The 21,065-nt window shown below is 31.0% G+C and overlaps 1 protein-coding gene across 1 annotated transcript; it reads left to right on the top strand.

Moving 5' to 3' along the window:
• Positions 1-3,251: 3,251 nt before the first annotated feature.
• Positions 3,252-4,631, top strand: LOC110416250 (chalcone synthase-like). Its single transcript, XM_021428179.2, is given in 3 exon segments — positions 3,252-3,429; positions 3,551-4,183; positions 4,186-4,631. Coding segments are annotated over 3 exon segments (1,179 nt in total). The 5' UTR covers positions 3,252-3,254; the 3' UTR covers positions 4,557-4,631.
• Positions 4,632-21,065: the final 16,434 nt, after the last annotated feature.

The following is a 21,065-nucleotide window of genomic DNA, read 5'->3' as shown; positions in this document are numbered from 1 at the left end:
AGATGTAGTCTATCTTACTGTCTTTTTATGAACAGTAAAAAGTTATATCTGTTATTACTTCAACAGATGTATTTTGTTAAAGTTTAACAGATTGAATAATTTGTTAATTTTTAATAATTGTATTTGTTAAAAATATTTTTATTTATTTAAAAAATTATATTTTAATATAAACAATCATATCTTGAATAATTATCTACGGACGTAAGACTCGCAATTATTACAAATTATTCAACAAGACCTACATGCTTCTCTGAGCTAGCCGTATCTTTGGGCTTTTTGGTCACCTGATGGGAAGTTCCTGCATCTTTAGAGCCTTTCTGCCGAGATTTTCTAAAGTGTGATGATGCATTCACTTTTTCATAATAAAAAGCCCATTCCACATTCGGTTATACAAATTTTCATAGTTTCTAATATAATATTTTATTATAATTTATTTTTCTTTTAAATCTAATTTTATCATTTTTTCACATTTTCTTTTTTTTTTAATATTTTAATAAGTATGACTTGTTCCAGAAAAAAAAATTATTAACCGGACAAAAAAAAAAGTTAACCGTTGGTCGTTCCTATATGGAGTGATAGGAGCACAAAGTGGTCCGTGCTCGTCGGAAGGACGGAATTGTGGAGGAAGCATTCCCGATTAATTATTGTACGCCTTCAATCATGTTGCAAAGCGAGCATGCCCGTCTGTGACCAGGAGAAGCAAAAAAGCGTGTCCGTAATTCACTTTGGAGTGACGGACTGTCATGGAAGCCATTTGAATCAATCATTGTACCAAAACAAACAACGGTTTTCACGTTCAAGAAGCGTAGCATGCCAAAAGTATCACAGCGATGCTCAGGTGCACCCTTAAAGCACCGAGGCGACCTGAATCTTACTTTATTAGACTGAAAATCAGTAATGAAGTGAAGCGAAGGCTGAAGCCTGATGTTTGCATTATTTATTGTAAAAGTTACTTTTACTGTTTTACCATTGTAGAAACTAATAACTAAACTGGTTATTAGTTAATTAGTTTTTTAATTTACTGTTATGACTTACTTAGTCAGCTTTTAATACTCTTCGCAGACTTCTAGTGGTATAAATAAGATCCATACAAATACATTTGTTGGTAATCAGAGGCGGAGAAAGACGGGTGATGGAGGGTTTAATTTTTTTATTTTATATATGTAAACACAAAAAATATAATTTTGTCACCTCTAAATAAATTAAAACAGTTTGATTTGGAATAATGGTAAGAAATTTAATTTAAATTTTGAATGCTTAAATTCAATCTCTTTTAAGTTCAAAATTTGAAATTTTTTTTTTCCTTTTTGGCTTAGCTCAAATTTTTAAATTATTTTTCTTTTTTTTCTTTAACACATCTTTTGATCTTAAATATGGATTTAATTATTCAAGATTGATGACATTGAATTTGATATTATACAATATCCATGTTTGTTTTTCCTTAGCTCAAAATTTGAAATTATTTTTCTTTTTTTTCCCTAGCTCATCTAGACCCAAATTTTGAAATTATTTCTCTTTTCTTTATTTTTCCTTTTTTCCTTAACTCATCTTTTGATCCTAAAGATGAATTTAATCATTCAAGATTGATGACATTAAACTTGATACTTTGCAAGACTCATTTGCAAAGTGTTTCAATTTTCTTAGAGCTATATGCCAATTAGTGTTAAAGGCAAAAAAATCAATTGTATATTGTCTCCTAAATCGTTTAATTGCATATGAAATATGAATTGGAGTATTTTGAACTTAGTATTAGGCAATATCCATGTTTGAAAAGTGTTTCAACTCTCTCAAAGCTATGCCAATTAATATTAAAGATAAAAAAAATCAATTATATATCCCTTTCTAGATCGATTAGTTTGACTTATGTTAACTTTTTTAATTTCTATAACAACTACAGAAGGTGTTTTTTCAGTTAAGAATATTGTCAAAACAAGATTGTATAATAAGATGTAAAATGATTTTCTTACTTGTTCGCTTATCTTTTACATTGAGAAAAAGATTGGCAAGATTATTGATTCGAATTTAGTCATAAATGCATTTAAAGTATGAAAGTACATCGAGTACAATTCATGATGCCTAATATAAAAATCTAATGTTAATTTTTTCTGTCTACTTTATGTCTATTTATATTGATGAATCTAAAAATTTATATTTAAATTGTCAATGAAATTTTATATTATAATTTAATTTTATTTAAAAAATAATTAATTTTTTATTTCTAATCGAATCATTAGCCTAATCCATGACGTTGTTTGATTACTCGCCACCCTCATACAAAATCCTGGATCCGTCATTGTCGGTAACGGAAAATCATATCATCATATTTAATGTCATATCAATAAGAAAATATCATATCAACATAATTAATAGAAAAATTTTAACACTTTGAACTAACATTGTCAATTTTAAAAAAATATATGAACTTAGTTTTTATAAATTATTATATAAGGACTAAATCCATCACTTATCAAAATACAACGATTAATTGTATAACTTAAACATGACTAAGCATATGAGATTATCCTTCAAACAAGTTTAATTTTCCCTTTTTTAAGTATACTTTCTTTTTGTGAAAGAGAAAACAACATTTAAAATTTTAGGTGAATCTTTATTTATTCATCTTTTACTAGATCTAATTATAGCTGCCATTAAGAACGATCAAGTGGGAGAGATGGAGATCAAATTCCATAAAGAAGGAAGCTTTGATGCCATCAATTTTATGCATTGATACAATGAATTTGATGATGACCAAGTGTAAAGTATAGAAGGATTTTCACTTAACAAAATCATGGCAAATTACTATTCATTTAAAAAAAAACCTAGAAAATAGTTAGTTCAATTCAAATTATGATTACCATTAGTATTAAAAATCAAATTGTAATAAAAAAATCAGTATTCCAAAAATTAAAACGTTTCAAGATAAGACATTAATCATTATATTTCATGCATTTAGACGGAAAGCTTTGACTGATTCTGAAATTAGGTTTATACGCATGAATTCAATTATGATAACTTTTACAATTTAGAACTTCACCTAAGCAATCTCTATAGTACTTAAACATGCCTAAAGTGCTCTCTGTCAAACACTCGATGAATGCTAGGAATCTAATTAACCCACCAAACCTAAAACCTCCATGAACATCGAAACCTAATACTGAAACCTGCAATGTACAGACTATAGTTTTTCAAATCGGTTCTATATAAACCCAATTTTGAGAACATTAACTAAAGTAACAAAGCAAACAGCTCTAGATATGGCATCAGAAAAAAACTTGGAGACTCACCAAGCTGAGGGGCTAGTCACTATTCTAGCTATTGGCACAACAAATCCACCCCACTGCTTCTACCAAGTAGACTACTCTGATTTCTACTTTAGAGTTACCAAAAGAGAGCACAAGATAGAATTGAAAGACAAATTCAAACGAATATGTAAGTATCAAGAGAGTTTCCATCAAACACATATATAGGTGGAATGGAATTGCTAGAGATTTCATTCTTGGATCAAAATTTTCAATCCTTCTGATTTATCTGATTGTGATTTTGGTGACAGGTGAGAGATCCTCAATAAAGAAACGCTACATGCATCTTACTGAAGATATTATCAAAGAGAACCCAAACTTAATAATCTACAAGGCTCCATCATTTGATGCTCGTCAAGATATTCTTGTCACAGAAGTACCCAAGCTTGGTAAGGAAGCAGCATTAAAAGCCATCAAAGAATGGGGACAACCCATATCAAAGATCACACACCTTATATTTTGTACATCATCAGGCATAAACATGCCCAGTGCGGACCACCAGCTTGCTAGGCTCATTGGCCTAAAACCTTCTGTTCAGAAATTCATGATTTATCAACAAGGTTGCTTTGCTGCTGGGACCGCCCTTCGCCTTTCCAAGGATTTGGCAAAGAACAATGCTGGTGCTCGAGTACTTATTGTGTGCTCTGAGCTCATGGTTGAGTGTTTCCAACCACCCTCAGAGACCCACTTAGACATACTGGTGGGCTCTGCACTTTTCTCTGATGGGGCTGCAGCTGTGATTGTTGGTGCTAATCCTGATACCACCATCAACGAGCGCCCTTTGTTTCAAATTGTATCAGCGCATCAGACAATTATCCCCGATTCTGCTGATAAAATAGTAGCGAAAATACGTGAAATGGGAATGGAGTATTACTTGTCTAGAGATTTCCTAGGTGCATTGCTAACAACATCGAGCAATGCTTGATTGAAGCGTTGATCCCATTCGGCATTGGCGATTGGAAGACATTGTTTTACATAGTCCATCCTGGTGGCCCAGCTGTTCTTAGAGGAGTTGAAGAAAAACTTGGTTTGGACAGGGAGAAGCTCAAAGCCAGTTGGCATGTGCTAAGTGAATATGGAAATATGTGGAGTCCGAGTGTGCTCTTCGTTCTGGATGAGATGAGGAAAATGTCAATCTTGGAAGGCAAAGCCACCGCCGGTGAAGGCTTAGAGTGGGGGGTCCTTTTCGGCTTTGGGCCGGGTCTCACTGTGGAAACCGTGGTGCTTCGTAGCTTTGCTTTAAATTCACATCCCTAGTTACAAGCCAGCCATGGCCCACATATCATCAGTTTAAATTTCGATATCGGCTGCTACCTGGGACGGAGCCAGCTTTTGAATATGGGTGGGAAGCCAACAGTGTGTTTCAAGGGTTCCCCTTTTTGTTTTTTTTTGAATAAAAGATTGATGTTCTATTAAGAAGTATTATTATAAGTTATGTACTCTTTTCATCTGAAATCAAACTTTATGGTTTTAACTTCTTGACAAGAATTAAGTATTATATAAACTATTTTTAATTATTTTATAATGTCTTTCCATTGAAATTATGATATAGTTACAAGTTAAATATAATTGTAAAAAATACAGAAAAATGCAAAATTGCAAATACTGTAATCCCTTGTCCATTTTGTTTTTGCTTATTTATTTATTTATTATGTTTAATTCAAATTAGTAATAATTGCTTAATAATTTACATAATAATCTACTTAAATAAAGTTATTAATAAAAAAGATTATTTGAAAAAGTACCTTATTATGGAATCCTTTTAGGATTTGTAATGCCATTTTTAAAAAAGTCTTCCTAACTTGAGGAATAATATATATATAGTTGGTTTCATCAAAGTGTTGGGAGAGCTCTTTTATTTCAATATATGAATTAATTTCACATAATCATAAATTTTCAAAAATGGAAATAAACATTAAAAAAGATTTTTAATGAAAACAATAAAAAAGGAATGAATAATGTTTTTAACAAAATTGCTTCCTCGTTAGTCTTATTTTATGTTGCATCACCACATGCATTTACAATATTGATTGCCCAACTAAATGAAAGCCACCAATGATGAGATTTTTCAAAGAGAATTGTAATGTCAAATTTCTTAAAAACATCTGATGTTGAAGCATAAAAGAAAAACAAAGTAGCTGAACAAGCTCAACACTGCGAGTTTGCCATAGAGTTCTAAACTTGGAGTGTTATATTTAAGGCTGCGATCCCAACAACCACAGGCCTACGAAATCCCTGCACCAACCAAGAGTACAGGTACACATGCACTGATGCACATGTGAGAATTGAATGGGAAGAACTATTAACGTTATTAAGACTTGAGTTGGATCACTTCATATTAATTTTAACAAATTTCTTCTTACTTATTAAGAAGAGGATTAAATTCTTTATAACCCACTGAGGAGTAAAAGTTACCACTATCATATTCTAATTCAAATTATATAAACACATATTTTTATACATTGAATTTTTAAAGAAATTTTTGCATTTGATCTAAAGTTTTTTTCTAAATATTCAAAAATATTTGACATATTAGTCAAGAATTCTAATAAAAAAATTTATTATAATCATATATTATTCTTTACAATCATGCCTATAATATAGCTTTTCATGGAATTTGTAAATTAATTCATTTATATATCATTTGAATATTACTTCTGTGATTTACCTTTTACTTTTCATAGCAAAATGTAAAAAAAAAATGTATAAAAGATACAAAAGTAAACAAACCTTTTTGAATAACTAAGAATTATAACTTAATCTTTATATAAATAATAAAATAATTGATTTTACTTTTATATAGAATAATTATATTTAATATTATGCCGTATTTCTCATTTTAATCAAATGTGCCTATTAATGTAGGTATGATTATATATATAATACAAGTATAGAAAAATTTTAAAAATATTTTGAAAGCAACATATATACTTATTGTTAGAATAAAAACAATGAAAAATGCACATACTTGACCAGCTCTCTTGAAGAATTTTTTTTAATTTTAATGAGATAAATATAAGAAATTACAAAACTTTTGCCAAGACATGTAATTATAAAATTAGGGTTTTATAGCCAAGAACACTGTACATGATGTGGCTATGGCCCTGTCCATCCCTCTATCACATCAATTTTTTTGTCCATTTTTAAAATTAAGGACCAGCATGGTCCGCACGATATCAAAGGAGAAGGGGGAATCAATTCTCGGGGGAATTACAAAATTGGACAATAGAACATAAGTAATTTGAGCCAGCTACTATGGTAGAAAATATTTAGCAAAAAGGAAATAAGAAATTAATAATTTGCTAACTGGGAGACTGTAAGTACTATTTTTTTTTCCTTATTTTCAAGATCTTTTAATCTATTATTTGAATTTTTTTTTTTGAAAGGGTTAGATGTCGGATCTGCAGCTATCATTAACAAAGCTACATCAATCTTCACAAGTTGAACCTAGTTTTGAGAGATTGGTTCAAAACTTACGAGGCCAAATCTTTCTTTGGAGTTCATTGATAACCTAATCAATGTCAAATCGAGCCTCCAAAAGATTATATTGACCTGTCCACCAAATCTAACCTCAAGAGGTCGTATTTGATCTTAGAAACTCTAAATTTAACATCCATGTGACTAGATCCAGAAAGGGATAGGAAAGTCCAATCACCATGGAGCAATGCTAAAGGAAGAGAAGGAGAAAAGGGAAAAAACAAAAAAACAAAAGGTAAGAATGAAAGGGTAATTATCCTTTGCGAAAAGAGATTGTGTGGTTTAGTATTTTTGACTACTTACGTCCATGTTAAAAAAGATTCACTAAGAAAATAACTATCAATCTAACAAATCTAGATATGACACCAGAAAATAACTTGGAGACTCGCCAAGCCGAGGAACTAATCAGTATTCTAGCTATTGACACCACAAATCCACCCAAGTGCTTAATTTTATCAAATAAATTATCATGATTTCAATTTTCAAGTTAGTAAAAGTGAGCACATGATACGATTGAAAAATAAATTCAAATGAATATGTAAATATTGAGAATTTGATAAAAATATATAGGCTAAAATTACTATAATTTTAGGGTTTTTTTAGTTGATACCTTTACTTTTAGTTTTTACAAAAAATCAATAAAAAAGAAAAGGCAAAAAAATAAATAACAAAAGATATTATCCAAGCAAATCATGACTATTTACTAAATTCTGCGTAAGTATTTTCTAGAAAATATCACAATGGTAAGCATTCATTTTTTCTAGAAATTAGAGCTTTTTAGCTTGAGTAAATTAGGCGTTTTTTAAATATTTGTACAAGTGCAATATTCTTTTAAATTAGGGGTTTTCAGCTTGAGTGTGTTTCATAAGCTCAGATGTATAGGGCTTGGTTTTGTTGCAATGTGGAAGGTTTATAGAGTTTAGGCAATTGAAGGAAACAATTGAAGCTTGCTTAAAGAGTTTTAGTAGGGCTCAGTTATTGTAGAAATACTAGCATTGGGGAGATAGAGAGAGTAAAAAAGGATGCAAGCACAGGAAAAGAAGGAAAAAAAAGGACAAGACAAGAGGGAGAATTATCACTTTCTTGTTAGATTTAGAATAATAGTTTTGGTTTGATAATACCTTATGTTAGATGGTAGGTCCAAGATTTTTTTTTTATTTTTCCTAATGGTTAGTGAGGTTGGCAATAGGATTTTATGTTGATAATAATATTAGTAGCAGTGTTTATACAGTGTTTCAATTATGTGTTTCAATAGTAGTGTTTATATAGTATTGATAATAATATCATTAGCAAAAGACATTATATAGTGTCCAAACAAAAAAAAAATGTATTAAAGTTGAAATCGTGAACTCTTTTTTTCCTTGTCTTTACAAATATGGATTAAATGCTATGTACAATGTGTTTTAGCTAGTTATTGTTAATTAAACCTTGTTTCATTCATGTACTTGTACTTCTTGTTTCATTCTCTATTGTATTAATTCTAAGAGAGCTACATGTTTAAAGTGGATCGTCTTTCTATTTAGAGAAATTTTTTCTAATGTACAATACATTATGCAGTTTGATTACTAACTGTTGCATTACACTTATTAATGTTACTTTTTATATTGTAGTTCACATAATGAGCAATATTCTAAACAGCAAATTGAAATGATTACGTCTACTATTCCATTGGCGTTACAGTTATATACAATAGTAGTGATAATTATTGCTTTGCTTGATCAATATTATTTCGTTCGCTTAAAGAAAAGAAAATGTAAAAGATCATATAATGGTATTAGTTATGAAAGGCATATTATTAGATAATTGAACTTTAGAAGAATGATGTTTAATTCTGATATAACATATGTTGAACATACTCAAATGGATAAGAATGCCTTCTATAAACTGTGCCATATGCTTGTAACCAATGGTTGGCTTAAACCAACAACACACATGATTGTTGATGAAATAGTTGCTATCTTTTTTTACATTATTGCTTGTCATGCAAAGAATAGGATAATAAAGAGAGAGTTTGTTAGAAGCAGTGAAACAATGAGTAGGCAATTTGGCATTATTTTATATTCTATGTTGAGATTACAAGCAATATTATTGAAGAATACATAGCCTATAATCGAGAATTCAATTGACCTACGATGGACATGGTTTAAAGTAAACTTAAATTGAGTTATCTTTATAATTTAAATATAAAATTTTATTAATTTGCATCTAATAAGATATATATTTTTGTCACCATTTTATTTGCAACAATGGAATTGTTTAGGTGCTTTAGATGAGACATATGTTAAAGTCAATGCCTTGGAAAATGATAAGCCTAGATATAGAACAAGGAAGAATGAGATTGCTACAAATATCTTGAGGGTATGTTCACAAGATATGCAGTTCATATATATCTTACTGTAGACTCTAGTGCTCTTCAAGATGCAATCTCTAGAAAAAACAATTTGAAAATCCCCAAAGGTAAGGGGATAGCATGTGTTAAATTAATAATTATAAGATTATAGTGTTAGCTTGATATATTTTATTTCTGATCTAAAAATATTTTATATCATAGGTTTTTACTAGTTATGTGATTCTAGATATACAAATAGAGAGGAATTTTTAACTCCATATTGTTGTTGAATTTTCACGTAAGTGCACGTTATCACAAACAAGTACTATAAAAATAAGTAGAGTATGATTCCCACAGGGATTTGTTTCGAAATTTTAGTAAGTACTAAAAATCTATAACAAATTACTCTTATTTAAGTCATTAAAATTTGTAAAAAATTAATTAAAATGAAATTACAATAAACAGTAAATTAACTAACATAAATTAAATATACCTAAGAAAGACAATAGACTAATAACCTAGAATTATGGGTTCGTTCAACATTTCATCTTATATCAGCTTCTCTAATTGTTTATCTTTCTGGGTGGTTTTACAAACCTAGGATCCAAAGCTATATACAAGTCATTGAGATGCTTATACAAATACCTAACTTAATTAGTTCACTGTATGTTTAAAAGAATCAATTAAATTAAGCTCATTAAGTCAGTGTCTTAATTTGGCTATGTATAGCAATTGGCGTTTGTTTGCCCGAATCGCAAAGTAAATCACTTAAGTGATGTGAATATACACTATTCAAACCTTAGTCTAATTTAAAATCTCTCTGTCGAATCTCAATTAAATTCACAAATCAGTTAATTGTTAACCAGACAATTAAGGACATTAAGAACAAATTTGAATAAGTAAAACTATACTCATTCATAATAAATAAAAGAGAAACTAATTAATATTTAGATTACATGTTGCAATCCACCACAATCCTAGAAAAATAGGTTAGCTCATAATATCTAATGAAACCTATATCCAAAGAAAATTAGCCATTAATCCAAGTAAAAGAAAATAAGAAAAACATAAAAGTAGAGAGAGAAAACTAATAGTTGAAGTTTTGTGATCTTGATTCTCCCTCAAATTCTTTTGCTTTCTTGCTTTTTTTTTAGCCTTTTTTCTCTAGAGAAATTGCTTGCTTCCTCCCTCTTCAATGCTCTAAAAAAGTCCTTTTATAGGGTCAAGCTAACCTAATTTCCATATTTTCATCAAAACTTTATATTTGGAAAGCATCGTGGCACCACAAACATGCTTCATTGGTGTCGTGGCAGCCATTTGTGGAACCGTATGATGAATTGAATTAAAGATCAATAATAAGTGAGCTAAATCTTGTACGATGTGTATGATGCATATGATGCTCTAGAACTAAATAAAATCTCATATGATTTTTATGATGAATTTAAGTTCGGTCTTAAAAATCCTAGTTCGAGACACAAGTTCACTATAGTTCTTCCAAATGGGTTTTCACATAATAAGGTTCAAGTCCACAAGACATCTTCACTAAATGCATTGTAAAAGATTGCTTTTGTATTCCTTAAATTTTGAATCATGTGGGTGATTGTTGGCATTTTATTTAAATTCTTATTTATTTTTGGTGATTCAAAATTTAATATGTCTATTGGAAAGGTATGACTTTTGATCGTACAAAGGCATGTACCTATGGAAGGACACGTTTGTTCACTTCTGAATAGGTGTGTTTGAAAGGAGAAGCACATTGATGATGGTTCACTATCTATAAATACCCAACCCCTCTTTCTAAAAAATTCATTCAAAGCATTCCATATTTTCAAAAACTCTATTCTTTTTCATTCTAAAATTCCTTCAAGAACAGTCAAGAGATTTATGAGTTTGTCGGATTTTCTATTTGAGTACACATTAGAATATCCTTGAGTGGTTCCTTGTATCTTAGGAGTAGGACGTCATCGATTGATATTTGCACCAGGGTAACGATAGAAATTTACTCTGAAGTTAGCACCTTCCATAACGTGCCTCGAACCGGTTTTCACATTCAAAACTCTTTCTTATCTATTTTATTGTTAATTGTTAAGTATCTGTTATTTTTTCATCTGTTCTTTTTTATCTTTTCAAGTATAGATTCCAACATGTCTTAGTCAATCAACTAAAGAAAGTAATTGTTGAAGTAGTGGGTGAGTATCAATTTGCTTTTGTGAAATGAAGATGGCCATTGAATTATGCTTTGATCACTAATAAAATAATTGATTTGATGCGTAAAAACAATTCTAAAAGATTACTTTTAAATGTGGATTTTGAGAAAGTATACGATAGTGTTAATGGGGGTTTTATTGATCTGATGATGCGTAAATGGGTTTTGAGAGGAGATGCAGTAGTTAGATTATGCAGTGTGTGCAGACAGCTTTGATAGCAGTTCTTGTCAATCGGTCACCTACCAAACCAATAAAATTGCCAAGTAGGTTAAGGCAAGAGTGCCCTTTATCACCATTCTTGTTTAATACGGTGGTGGAAGTCTTTAGTTGTTTAAGAGAGAAAGCAAGGCAGGAGCATATTTGTAGTGGGTTCCCCATTAGTGAAAGAGGTTTGTTTGTATTCTATTTGCAATATGCAGATGATACTTTATTATTCTGTCAATCAAATGTAAAGTGTTTGTTCAATATGAAAAGAGTCTTGTGATGTTTTCAAATTGTTTGGACATTGAAAATAAATTTTCAGAAAAGCAATCTCATAGGGGTATGGGTCAATTTGGTTGAGTTGAATGAATAGGCTACTAAAATCAATTGTAAAGTGGGTGTTTTACCATCTGCATATTTAGGATTACCTCTCAAAGGTAATCAGCTTTCGTTGAAAATTTGAAAACCAATTATGGAGCATTTTGAGGCGAAATTGGCAAGTTGGTAAACTTTGCAGTTTTGAACATGACACAAAAAGACACGGAGTTAAATAGGTTTTGATTTAACTTTATTGTGTTTCGTGTCTTAATCGTGTTGACAATATAAAGATACGAAAATTTTGTGTCTTAACTATGTTAGACAATGTTAACATGTTTAAAACACGTTTAATTAATCATGTTATCGTGTTTAAACATGTATAAGTGACATGTTTAATGTTAATGATGGATTTTATTATATGATAATGAATTTCATGTATGTTATTTATGTTCAATTTTATTATATTTGATGTTATTATTATTTTATTATAATTATTTTTATAATTATTGATTTTAAATTTGAATGATATAATTATATTGAATTGTAAATATTTTAAGTTAATCATATTAAATGTGTTCATTGTCTTAGGAAAAAATTGTGTTAATCATTTAATTGTGTTTATTAATCATGTTGTGTCGTGTAAAAAATCTTGACACATTTAATAAACGTGTTAGTTGTATCATGTCATGTTACATAGTTAATAAATATATTCGTATACGTATTTTAGATACTGACATGAATAATTATTCGTATTATGTTCATATTTAACATTTTCGTGTTTTGTGTCTTAATTGTGTCGACATGATTAAGACACAAAAACACGAATTACCAAGCCTACAAGATGGAAATCAATATGTTGTCACTCAAAGATCGAGTTACTCTGTTAAAATTGATGTTGAGCAGTTTGCCCATTTTCTTTATGTCATTATTCATAATGTTTCAGGGAGCTAAAAATGAACTAGATAAAATTCAAAGAAAGATTTTTTGTACTGGGAAAAAATAGAATGGAGGTGTTCAATACATTAAATGGGATAGTGTCTTCACTTACAAAGATATGGGTTGCCTTGGTTTAGTTGATCGAGAAATTAAAAATAAGGTCTTTCTCACTAAATGGTTGTGAAGGTTGGGGAACGAACATGATAATCTATGGAGGGAGATCTTGCTCGTAAAAAATGGTTATGATCCGTGTGCCCTATTACCTAAAGCTAGTGTCACTCGTAAATGCTTGAAGATTTGGAAAAATATTATATCTCCACTTACGCCCACGAATAAATTCTTTTTGTAAGTTTCAAATTAATTTTAGAGTTATTGTAGGTGACAGGAAATCAATCTCCTTTTGCCATGATGATTGGTTGGATGGACCTTAAAAGGGAATTTCCACGAATATTTGCCCTTTTAGTAAACAATAATGGTACAATGTGTGATTATGGGGAATGGGTTAACAAAACGTGGCCCTGGAAGATCAAGTTACACCGTCAATTATTTGGATGGGAGTTTCAACAATGGATGAGGCTGTGGAACTATCTTTGAGAACATACTTTAAGTGAAGACTTGCAAGATAGGGTGATTTGGAAAGCTAGAGCCATTGGTATGTATTCCTGAAATTCATTTTGTAAAATTGCACTAATCCAATTCAATTTGATTAGGTTGGTGTGGAATGATATATTTGGATGGGATTGAAAATCTCTAATCCAATTTTAATGGGGTTAGAGGAATCGTGTGCAGCACTGATAAAATTGTATGAGAGTGAAACTCTCTTCAAATTGAGTGGTGGTGGAACGCTACGCTACTAACTATCTGTCATCTTAATATAGTTGAGATTCTAGCCAGTTGAGACTTTACATGATTAGCTAGAATTTATTGAATTATTTTCTCTTTCATGTTCTTTATGTATTTAATAAGCCATAAAACTATGTTTTAAACTTAACTTTCAATAAAAAAAAAACTGTCTTGATTTATGGGCTATGAGCAGCAATAAATGATTACTTTTCAAAAAAAAATTGAATTTCTTTGCTAGATCATATAATGGTGATAGTTTTTGGCTGTTTCGGAGCGTATTCCTCAAAACTGTCATTGGCCTCATCGAAGCAAGAAAACACTAAACAACAAGAAAGTCACATCACGTTGGTGCATATATTAGCTGCTTCTTCACATCGGTGTCAGAAAATGGTATACCGCAGAAGATAAGTTAAACCTGAGAGATGTAATCTGTAAATAATTATTGTATGGTTTCAAGCTTCAATCATGTGGCACAAAAAATGTTTTCTTCGGATATTCTCCCTGTACCAATTATTTGCTTGAAACATGTTTATTGCATTTTTAAGATCAATTTATTTTACAGTAAAGTATTTTTAAAATTTTTTTTTCAAGATTTGTATTTATTTAAAAGATAAAAAATTAATTTTAAATGTAAAATATTTTATGAATCAATAAAGTTAATTAAAAAAAATGTCTAACACCCTTAAAAAGACATAAGACATTTTTCAAAAAACAACAAAAACAGTTTTATATTAAATTTATGAATATAAGTTTGATGAATATTAATATTTAATTTAAAATATTAAAAAAATTAATTTAAAGTATTGATACTTATTATTTCCGTTTAGAATTATTCTACAATGTTTTTGTCCACACGTTCATATGTAGGTCCAATTTGAGTAATAAAATGGACATAAACATTGAAGACTGACTCATGGTCACGACCAACGTGGCAATAAATTTACAATAACTTTATAATTTTTTCTTTACGAATTCAAAAAGTTGGCAATAATACTCAGAATAGAAATGTTCATTGACCGGATTTGCAGGAATTGCACTACACCTCTTCATTGTTTCCAAATTTAGAAATGGAAAGTCCAAGTCCACCCATTTACTTAGACTTTTATCATTATATACGATATTTTATTAAGTTCTTCTAATATTTTAAGAGGAAAGGTTAATTTTTAAAATGAATGACAAATTAATATACTTAACATCACCAACCACCAAAAAAAAAAACACAATGGAGTGAATAGGTGGTTGAATAACTACAAAATGGTTGATAATCATTTTGTTATGGAGCAATTAAATGTGCTTGAACACATTCTAAATAGTTTTAAGCAATATGGTCTTAAAAGGGACAAAGCGATGGTGGTATCTTCAATAATTGATAAACTCCCCCTTCATTGAAAGACCTTAAAAAAAATTTAAAATATAAAAAAGAAGAAATATTTCTTGAGGACCTTGGTAATCATCTTCGAATAAAAGAAGATTATCACAAACAAGAAGAAGTCAAGCAAGATGAAAAACAAAAGGATTTTAATGAAAAGAATCTTGAGACTTCGAAGGTTAATGTGATGAAACACAAACTATCAAATAAGCTGATCTGACACAACAAAAGAAAAAATTTTGTGGATATGAATGACAAAAGTCATAAGATCAAAAAGAACAAAAAGGGGCTATGTTTCCATTGTAACAAACTTGGACACTTTAAGGCGAAATGTAAACTTTTGAAAAACAAAACACAAGGTGTAAACAACAACAAATTTGTGGCTCTAGTTTCTAGGTTCAATTTCCTCCAAGATGATGGAGCAACTAATCATGTATGTAATGACGAGTTTTTTCAAAACTTTGGAAATAGTTAATGATGAAACAGTGCTATATATGGGGAATTCCTCCAACACAAGTGAAAGGAAAAGGCACCGTGAAACTCATGTTTGCTTTTGGAAAAATACTTGCATTAAACAATGTCTATTATATACCAGAAGTTAGAAAAAATCTTGTGTCGAGTGGTCTGTTGAATAAGTATGGCTTCAAATTACTATTTAAAGCAGATAAGTTCATTTTAGCAAAAGGCGAACAATAAGTGGAAAGTGGATATTTTTGTAAAAACGTGTTCAAACTGAATATTAAAAAGAATATTACTAATTCTACTTATATTGATGCCTCATTTAAAGTTCATGATAGTAAAGCAACTTTGTCTGATTTATGGCATAATAGATTAAATTGTGTTCATTATAGAAGAATGCATGATATGGCTAAATTAGATTTAAAACCTAATATTGATGTAAATAATGATATATGCAAGACATTCATGGTTACTAAAATCACAAGAAACTCATTTCTTAAGGTAGAAAGAAACTCCATATTGCTTGTATTAATACATTTTAATGCTTGTGACATGCATGGTACTCCATCTATTGGAGAAAAGAAATACTTCTTAACATTTATAGATGACTTTTCTAGATATTGCTATGTTTACTTATTGCACACTAAAGATAAAGTAATGGAGAAATTTAGAATTTATAAAAATGAAATTGAATTGCATTATGAATTGCTTATTAGATGTTGACAAAGTGATAGAAGGGGTGAATATTATGATCCCAAGTATTTTGAGTTCATTGGTATTATTCATGATTTTGTCGCTCCATACGCACCAGAACGGAACATAAGCATCAAGTTCTTATGGAAATGGTCAATGCTTTGCTTTCTAATTTTGGTTTAGGAAAAAGATTTTAGGGTGAAGCCTTATTAACAGCTTGCCATATTCCAAACAAAAAGAGTAAAACTACTTTTTATGAGCTATGGAAAAGAAAAAAGCTAAACTTTAATTATTTGAGAGTTTATAGATGTCGAGCCATAGTAAGACTTCCGAAACCAAAAAAAAAAATTGGGCGAAAGAAAAAATTAAATGTATATTTATAAGATATGTTGAACATGGTAAAGCATATCATTTTATAGTGATAGAGCCCGATGATTCATATTTCATTAATACAGTCAAAAATCAAAATATGCTATCTTTGATGAAACAAGGTTCAATTCAATTTCCAGACCCAAAGAACTAGTAACAGAAAGTGAAAAACTTTCAGAAAATGGTGAGGAAACTATTAAGCTTCAAAGAAGTAAAAGAATTAAAAAAGCAAAGACATATGGATTCAATTTCTTCATGTACTTAATAAAAGGTGCAAGAGAAGAATCATGTGAATACTTACCTTACTATTTTAATGTAGAAGATGAAGGTAATCTTCAAACTTATAAAGAGGCAATGAAGTCTTGAGAAACTTCATTTTGGAGAGAAGCAATACAAGATAAAATGGATTCAATAACGAGAAACAAAACTTGAAATTTGGTAGACTTTTCACCAAGTTCCAAGCCAATAGGCTATAAATGGTTATTAAAAAAAATGAAAGTTGATGGAACTATAGATAAATTTAAAGCAAGGCTAGTGTTAAAGGGTTCTAAATAAAAGGAAGGTGTTGATTATTTTGATACGTATGCACTGGTAGCAAGAATAGCAATAATTAGAATGCTTATAGTGCTTGCATTTATACATTAAATGGTAATTTACTAAAGGGATGTTAAAACAACATTCCTAAATGGTAATTAGATGAAAGGGTGTATATGAAATAACTTGAAGGGTTTGTCTTTCCTGGTCAAAAAAGAAAACTATGAGAGTATGTAAAGTCCTTGTATAGATTAAAACAAGCTCCTAAACAAAAGCATCAAAAGTTTGATGAAGTTGTGCTAGCTAACGGTTACAACATCAATCAATTTAACAAATGTGTATGTAGTAAGTTCCATAATGGTAGAGGTGTCATCATTTGTCTATATGTGGATGACACGTTAACCTTTGATATTGATTTAGAATAAGTGAAGGATACAAAAAGGTTTGTGTCAAAGAATTTTGACATGAAAGATATGGGCGTGGTAGATATTTTTCTTAGTATAAGAATAATGAGAGACAATAATAGTCTAACATTGTCTCAACTCATTATATTGAAAAGATTGTAAAGAAGTATGGTAAGTCAGATTGTAACATGGAAGCTTCGCTTTGTATGCCAAGGGACCAGTGGGGCTTGAACACTAGCATTAACATCCACTGTAAGTGGACACAATTGCATGTCATACGTGAGGTGCTGTGGAAAAAAAATGAGTTGGAAGCAATGAAGAGAACATACTTCGGGAATCTGATGGACATCGAATCAAAGAAAACTTTATTCTGCATCAATTTTGTGCATAACCTACTATGTGTAGAATCAATCAACTTGACACCAACAAAGGTAAGTTATGGTTTGCCATAGGCAAGACTAAGGCTCAGTTCTCGAAGCATGAGTTCTGCTTGGTGAGAGGACTCAAGTTTGGCACCATGTCAGTTGTTATTTCTATACTCTATAAGGATATCCCTAAAGGAATTCACAAGCGATATTGAGGAACGGGCAATGAAGTGAAGCTATAACATGTGTTAGGGACGTTTAAGAGAGGGTAGTTCTAGCAGGATAGAGACACGACAAAGATTGCCATCATCTTGATCACGAACAATATTTTATTTGGTCAAGCCTACAAACAAGCAGTGATTCATGGTTGTTGTTGCTAGTCGAGAACATCAACTAATGGAATGCATTCCCATGGGACAGCTACGTCTAGATTCTGACCGTGGATTACTTGTTGAGTGCCTTCCAACCTTCAACAGTTGGAGTGAAAGAAAATGAACGTTACCACGAATACGGATTTGTATGACCATTTCAAGTAGAGTGCCATAAAGTTTTTCATTTTCTCTTTCACATAAAATTTTGTTAGGTGATTAAAATGTTTTACAATTGACATGCAGTTTTGGGCATTGGAGGCGATTCTTGAGACTTAAAGCTGGTTTGGATCTTGACGCCAGTCTAGAGATATGTATTCAAAAATGTTGAAATCGCATTATAATGAGAGGCCCACAAGCTTTCACAACAAAATTGTAAATGTGGAGAGAGATGATAAGGTGGGGAACGAAACCATACTATTTTTATTTAATTTAAATGTTTTTTTTGTCATATGTTAACTATATTTTAATCTAATGACAATGTTTGTTTTGGTGCAGTTGCGTGCAGTAAGGACCTTAAAGCCAACTATGGAAGAAATGTTGAAGGCATATTGGGCCAACACTGATGTCAATCTATCCAAAGGGCAACAATACATTCCATTATGGCAATTGGAAGGTTAGGCAAAATTTCTATCTAAAGCAAAGAAGGAAGATCATGGAACGTAATGAAAAAAAGGTGGTAAGATAAGGCATTAAGTGAAGACGCACCACAAAAGAGGAGATTGATGCGTATCTTGCTGCTGTTAAGGCTTCTAGTGCTGCTGAGGCTCCTACTATTGATAATGATTAGGTGCGCAACCCGTCACTACGTCCTTAAATGCATACAAGCTTAAAACATGAGATGAAACAGATGAGGACATAGTGGAAGAAGGACCTTCAATCACTGCATATGGAAATGCATGTGCAAATGCAGTCAATGTAGATGGAGATGCAACTGGACATACAGATGTAGATGCAGTCAATGTAGTTGGAGATCCAACAGTAGATGCAACGGCAGAAACAATCAATGCAATTAGAGATCCAGCAATAAATGCAAGGGTTGAAAGACCAAATTATTCATCAGTTGCTTGACCATTATGAGGTATGAACTTTTATCTTTTTTCATTGTGTGGCTTATAGCATTTAAGATCTATTTGATGTTTTAATGTGTTTCATTTTTGTCACTGTGTTAAGTCGGTTTATGTGTCAACAAGATAGTGCGTGCAATTGCTTCGGCTATAACACTATAATAAAAAAAATCAATAACCATAAGCATTCCCTAAACCCATGATAGTTAATCCATACAAAAACATAAAAACACAAAACACAAAAAACTTAAACCAATATACACATTATTCATCCCTAAACACTATGTTAATCTTCCTCTGCTTTTCTTGCCTCTGATAGAAGGTTTCCCATAAACGAAACCAATGATTACCACCTTGGCCTTTCTTTAAGTTTTTTATGGTACAATCTCCTCTCTTTCTTTTTCTGTTAACCCTGCTTCTGCTACCCCGTCAACTATATCTTGTTTGAGGAGAAGATTCTTAACATTCTATAACCTCTTCCATTTTTTTCATTCTATCAGTTTGCTCAATCAGTTTTTCATCAATTTTCATTAGTAGATTAAATATCATACCATTCAAAATATGATCCTTACTAACTCTAGATGGGGGAATGGAAGGAGTTTTAAGGATAGAAGGAACTAAGCTACTTTGGATAGATTTGGAAGATTTTTCTACTTCAAGCTTATATCCCATTTTTTGGAGACTTCCAATAAAGATACTTTAAGCCTTGTTACTAGTCCAATCCGCTTGGTACCTATTGCTTCAAAACCCTTTCTTTTAACTAGAAACAAGATTATGTTTCCATATGGTAGATTTATCTTATATCTTAGAGAAGTTCCTCTTTTTCTTTCTATCACATATTGTGCTACATTCAAAAGGACATCACTTACAACAGATTCCATCATTCAGAGATCCTGAGTGATAACATAGTGGAAACGAGTGCTCCTTGCATGCACTGTGGAGGCCAGCAAATAATAAAAGGCCCTAAGTTGTGCATTTTTTGAATGACGAGCATAACATGTATTTATCGAGTATTTTTATTTTCTTCCTGTGACTGATGTCCACATGTAGGATGGGTCATATCATGGGGGAATCGTGAATTTTCCTACTTTATACTCCGTTTTCAAGAGCTTTCCAATATCAATGGTGGTCATTTTAAATTCTTTTCCACACAAAAACATATTTAAACCACACTATACAAAATCACTAGGATTTTTCAACTCATCTTTATTCAGGGCAATGCTAGAGTAACATTCCCGAATAAGGGCCGAGCTATAATCCTTATTTGGAAAAGTACTTAGACCTTTAATTTTTGGCCTTTCAAAAAACCTATTTAAGTAAGGTTCAAGCAAAACAATTTCATTAAAGCTTCCCTATTCAACAACTTTTCTGCATGATATAGTGGCATTCTTTATTCTCTTATACCTATCAGAATGTGCCTGATTCTTAAATAGTGAGGATGAAGGCATACCTTTTTCAATGGAAATATCTTTTGTTGTAGTTGGCGAATCAAGAGCCAGTTTCCCTTTTTTCCACGATCCGAGAATAGAAAAATCCTAAGCATGCATCTTTTCTTTGACATTGTCAGTAACTTTGCTAGTGAAAGAAGTTGTGGCCATTGATTTCGACTGAACTTACAACTAGAGAGAGGGATGTTTTGAGGAATTTTGGGTTAAGGTTTTTATTTTTTATGTTATGGGTTATATTAGAATTTGATGAGTTTTGAGGTGTGCTATCTTAACCCATTAACCCATGTTTTGAGTAGGTGGTTTTCCAGTCCCTCCTGTTACTGAAAAAAAAAATTTTCTCAAAATTTCTTGTGTGACAATTTCTCTTCAAATAAGGTGC

The sequence above is a fragment of the Theobroma umbraticum genome, unplaced genomic scaffold (genome assembly GCF_002168275.2).
Source record: "Theobroma umbraticum cultivar Fairchild unplaced genomic scaffold, ASM216827v3 scaffold_51.0, whole genome shotgun sequence".
Classification (NCBI taxonomy): domain Eukaryota; kingdom Viridiplantae; phylum Streptophyta; class Magnoliopsida; order Malvales; family Malvaceae; genus Theobroma; species Theobroma umbraticum.
The sequence above is the reverse complement of the archived record's forward strand: the minus strand, read 5'-3'. Positions and strand labels throughout refer to the sequence as shown.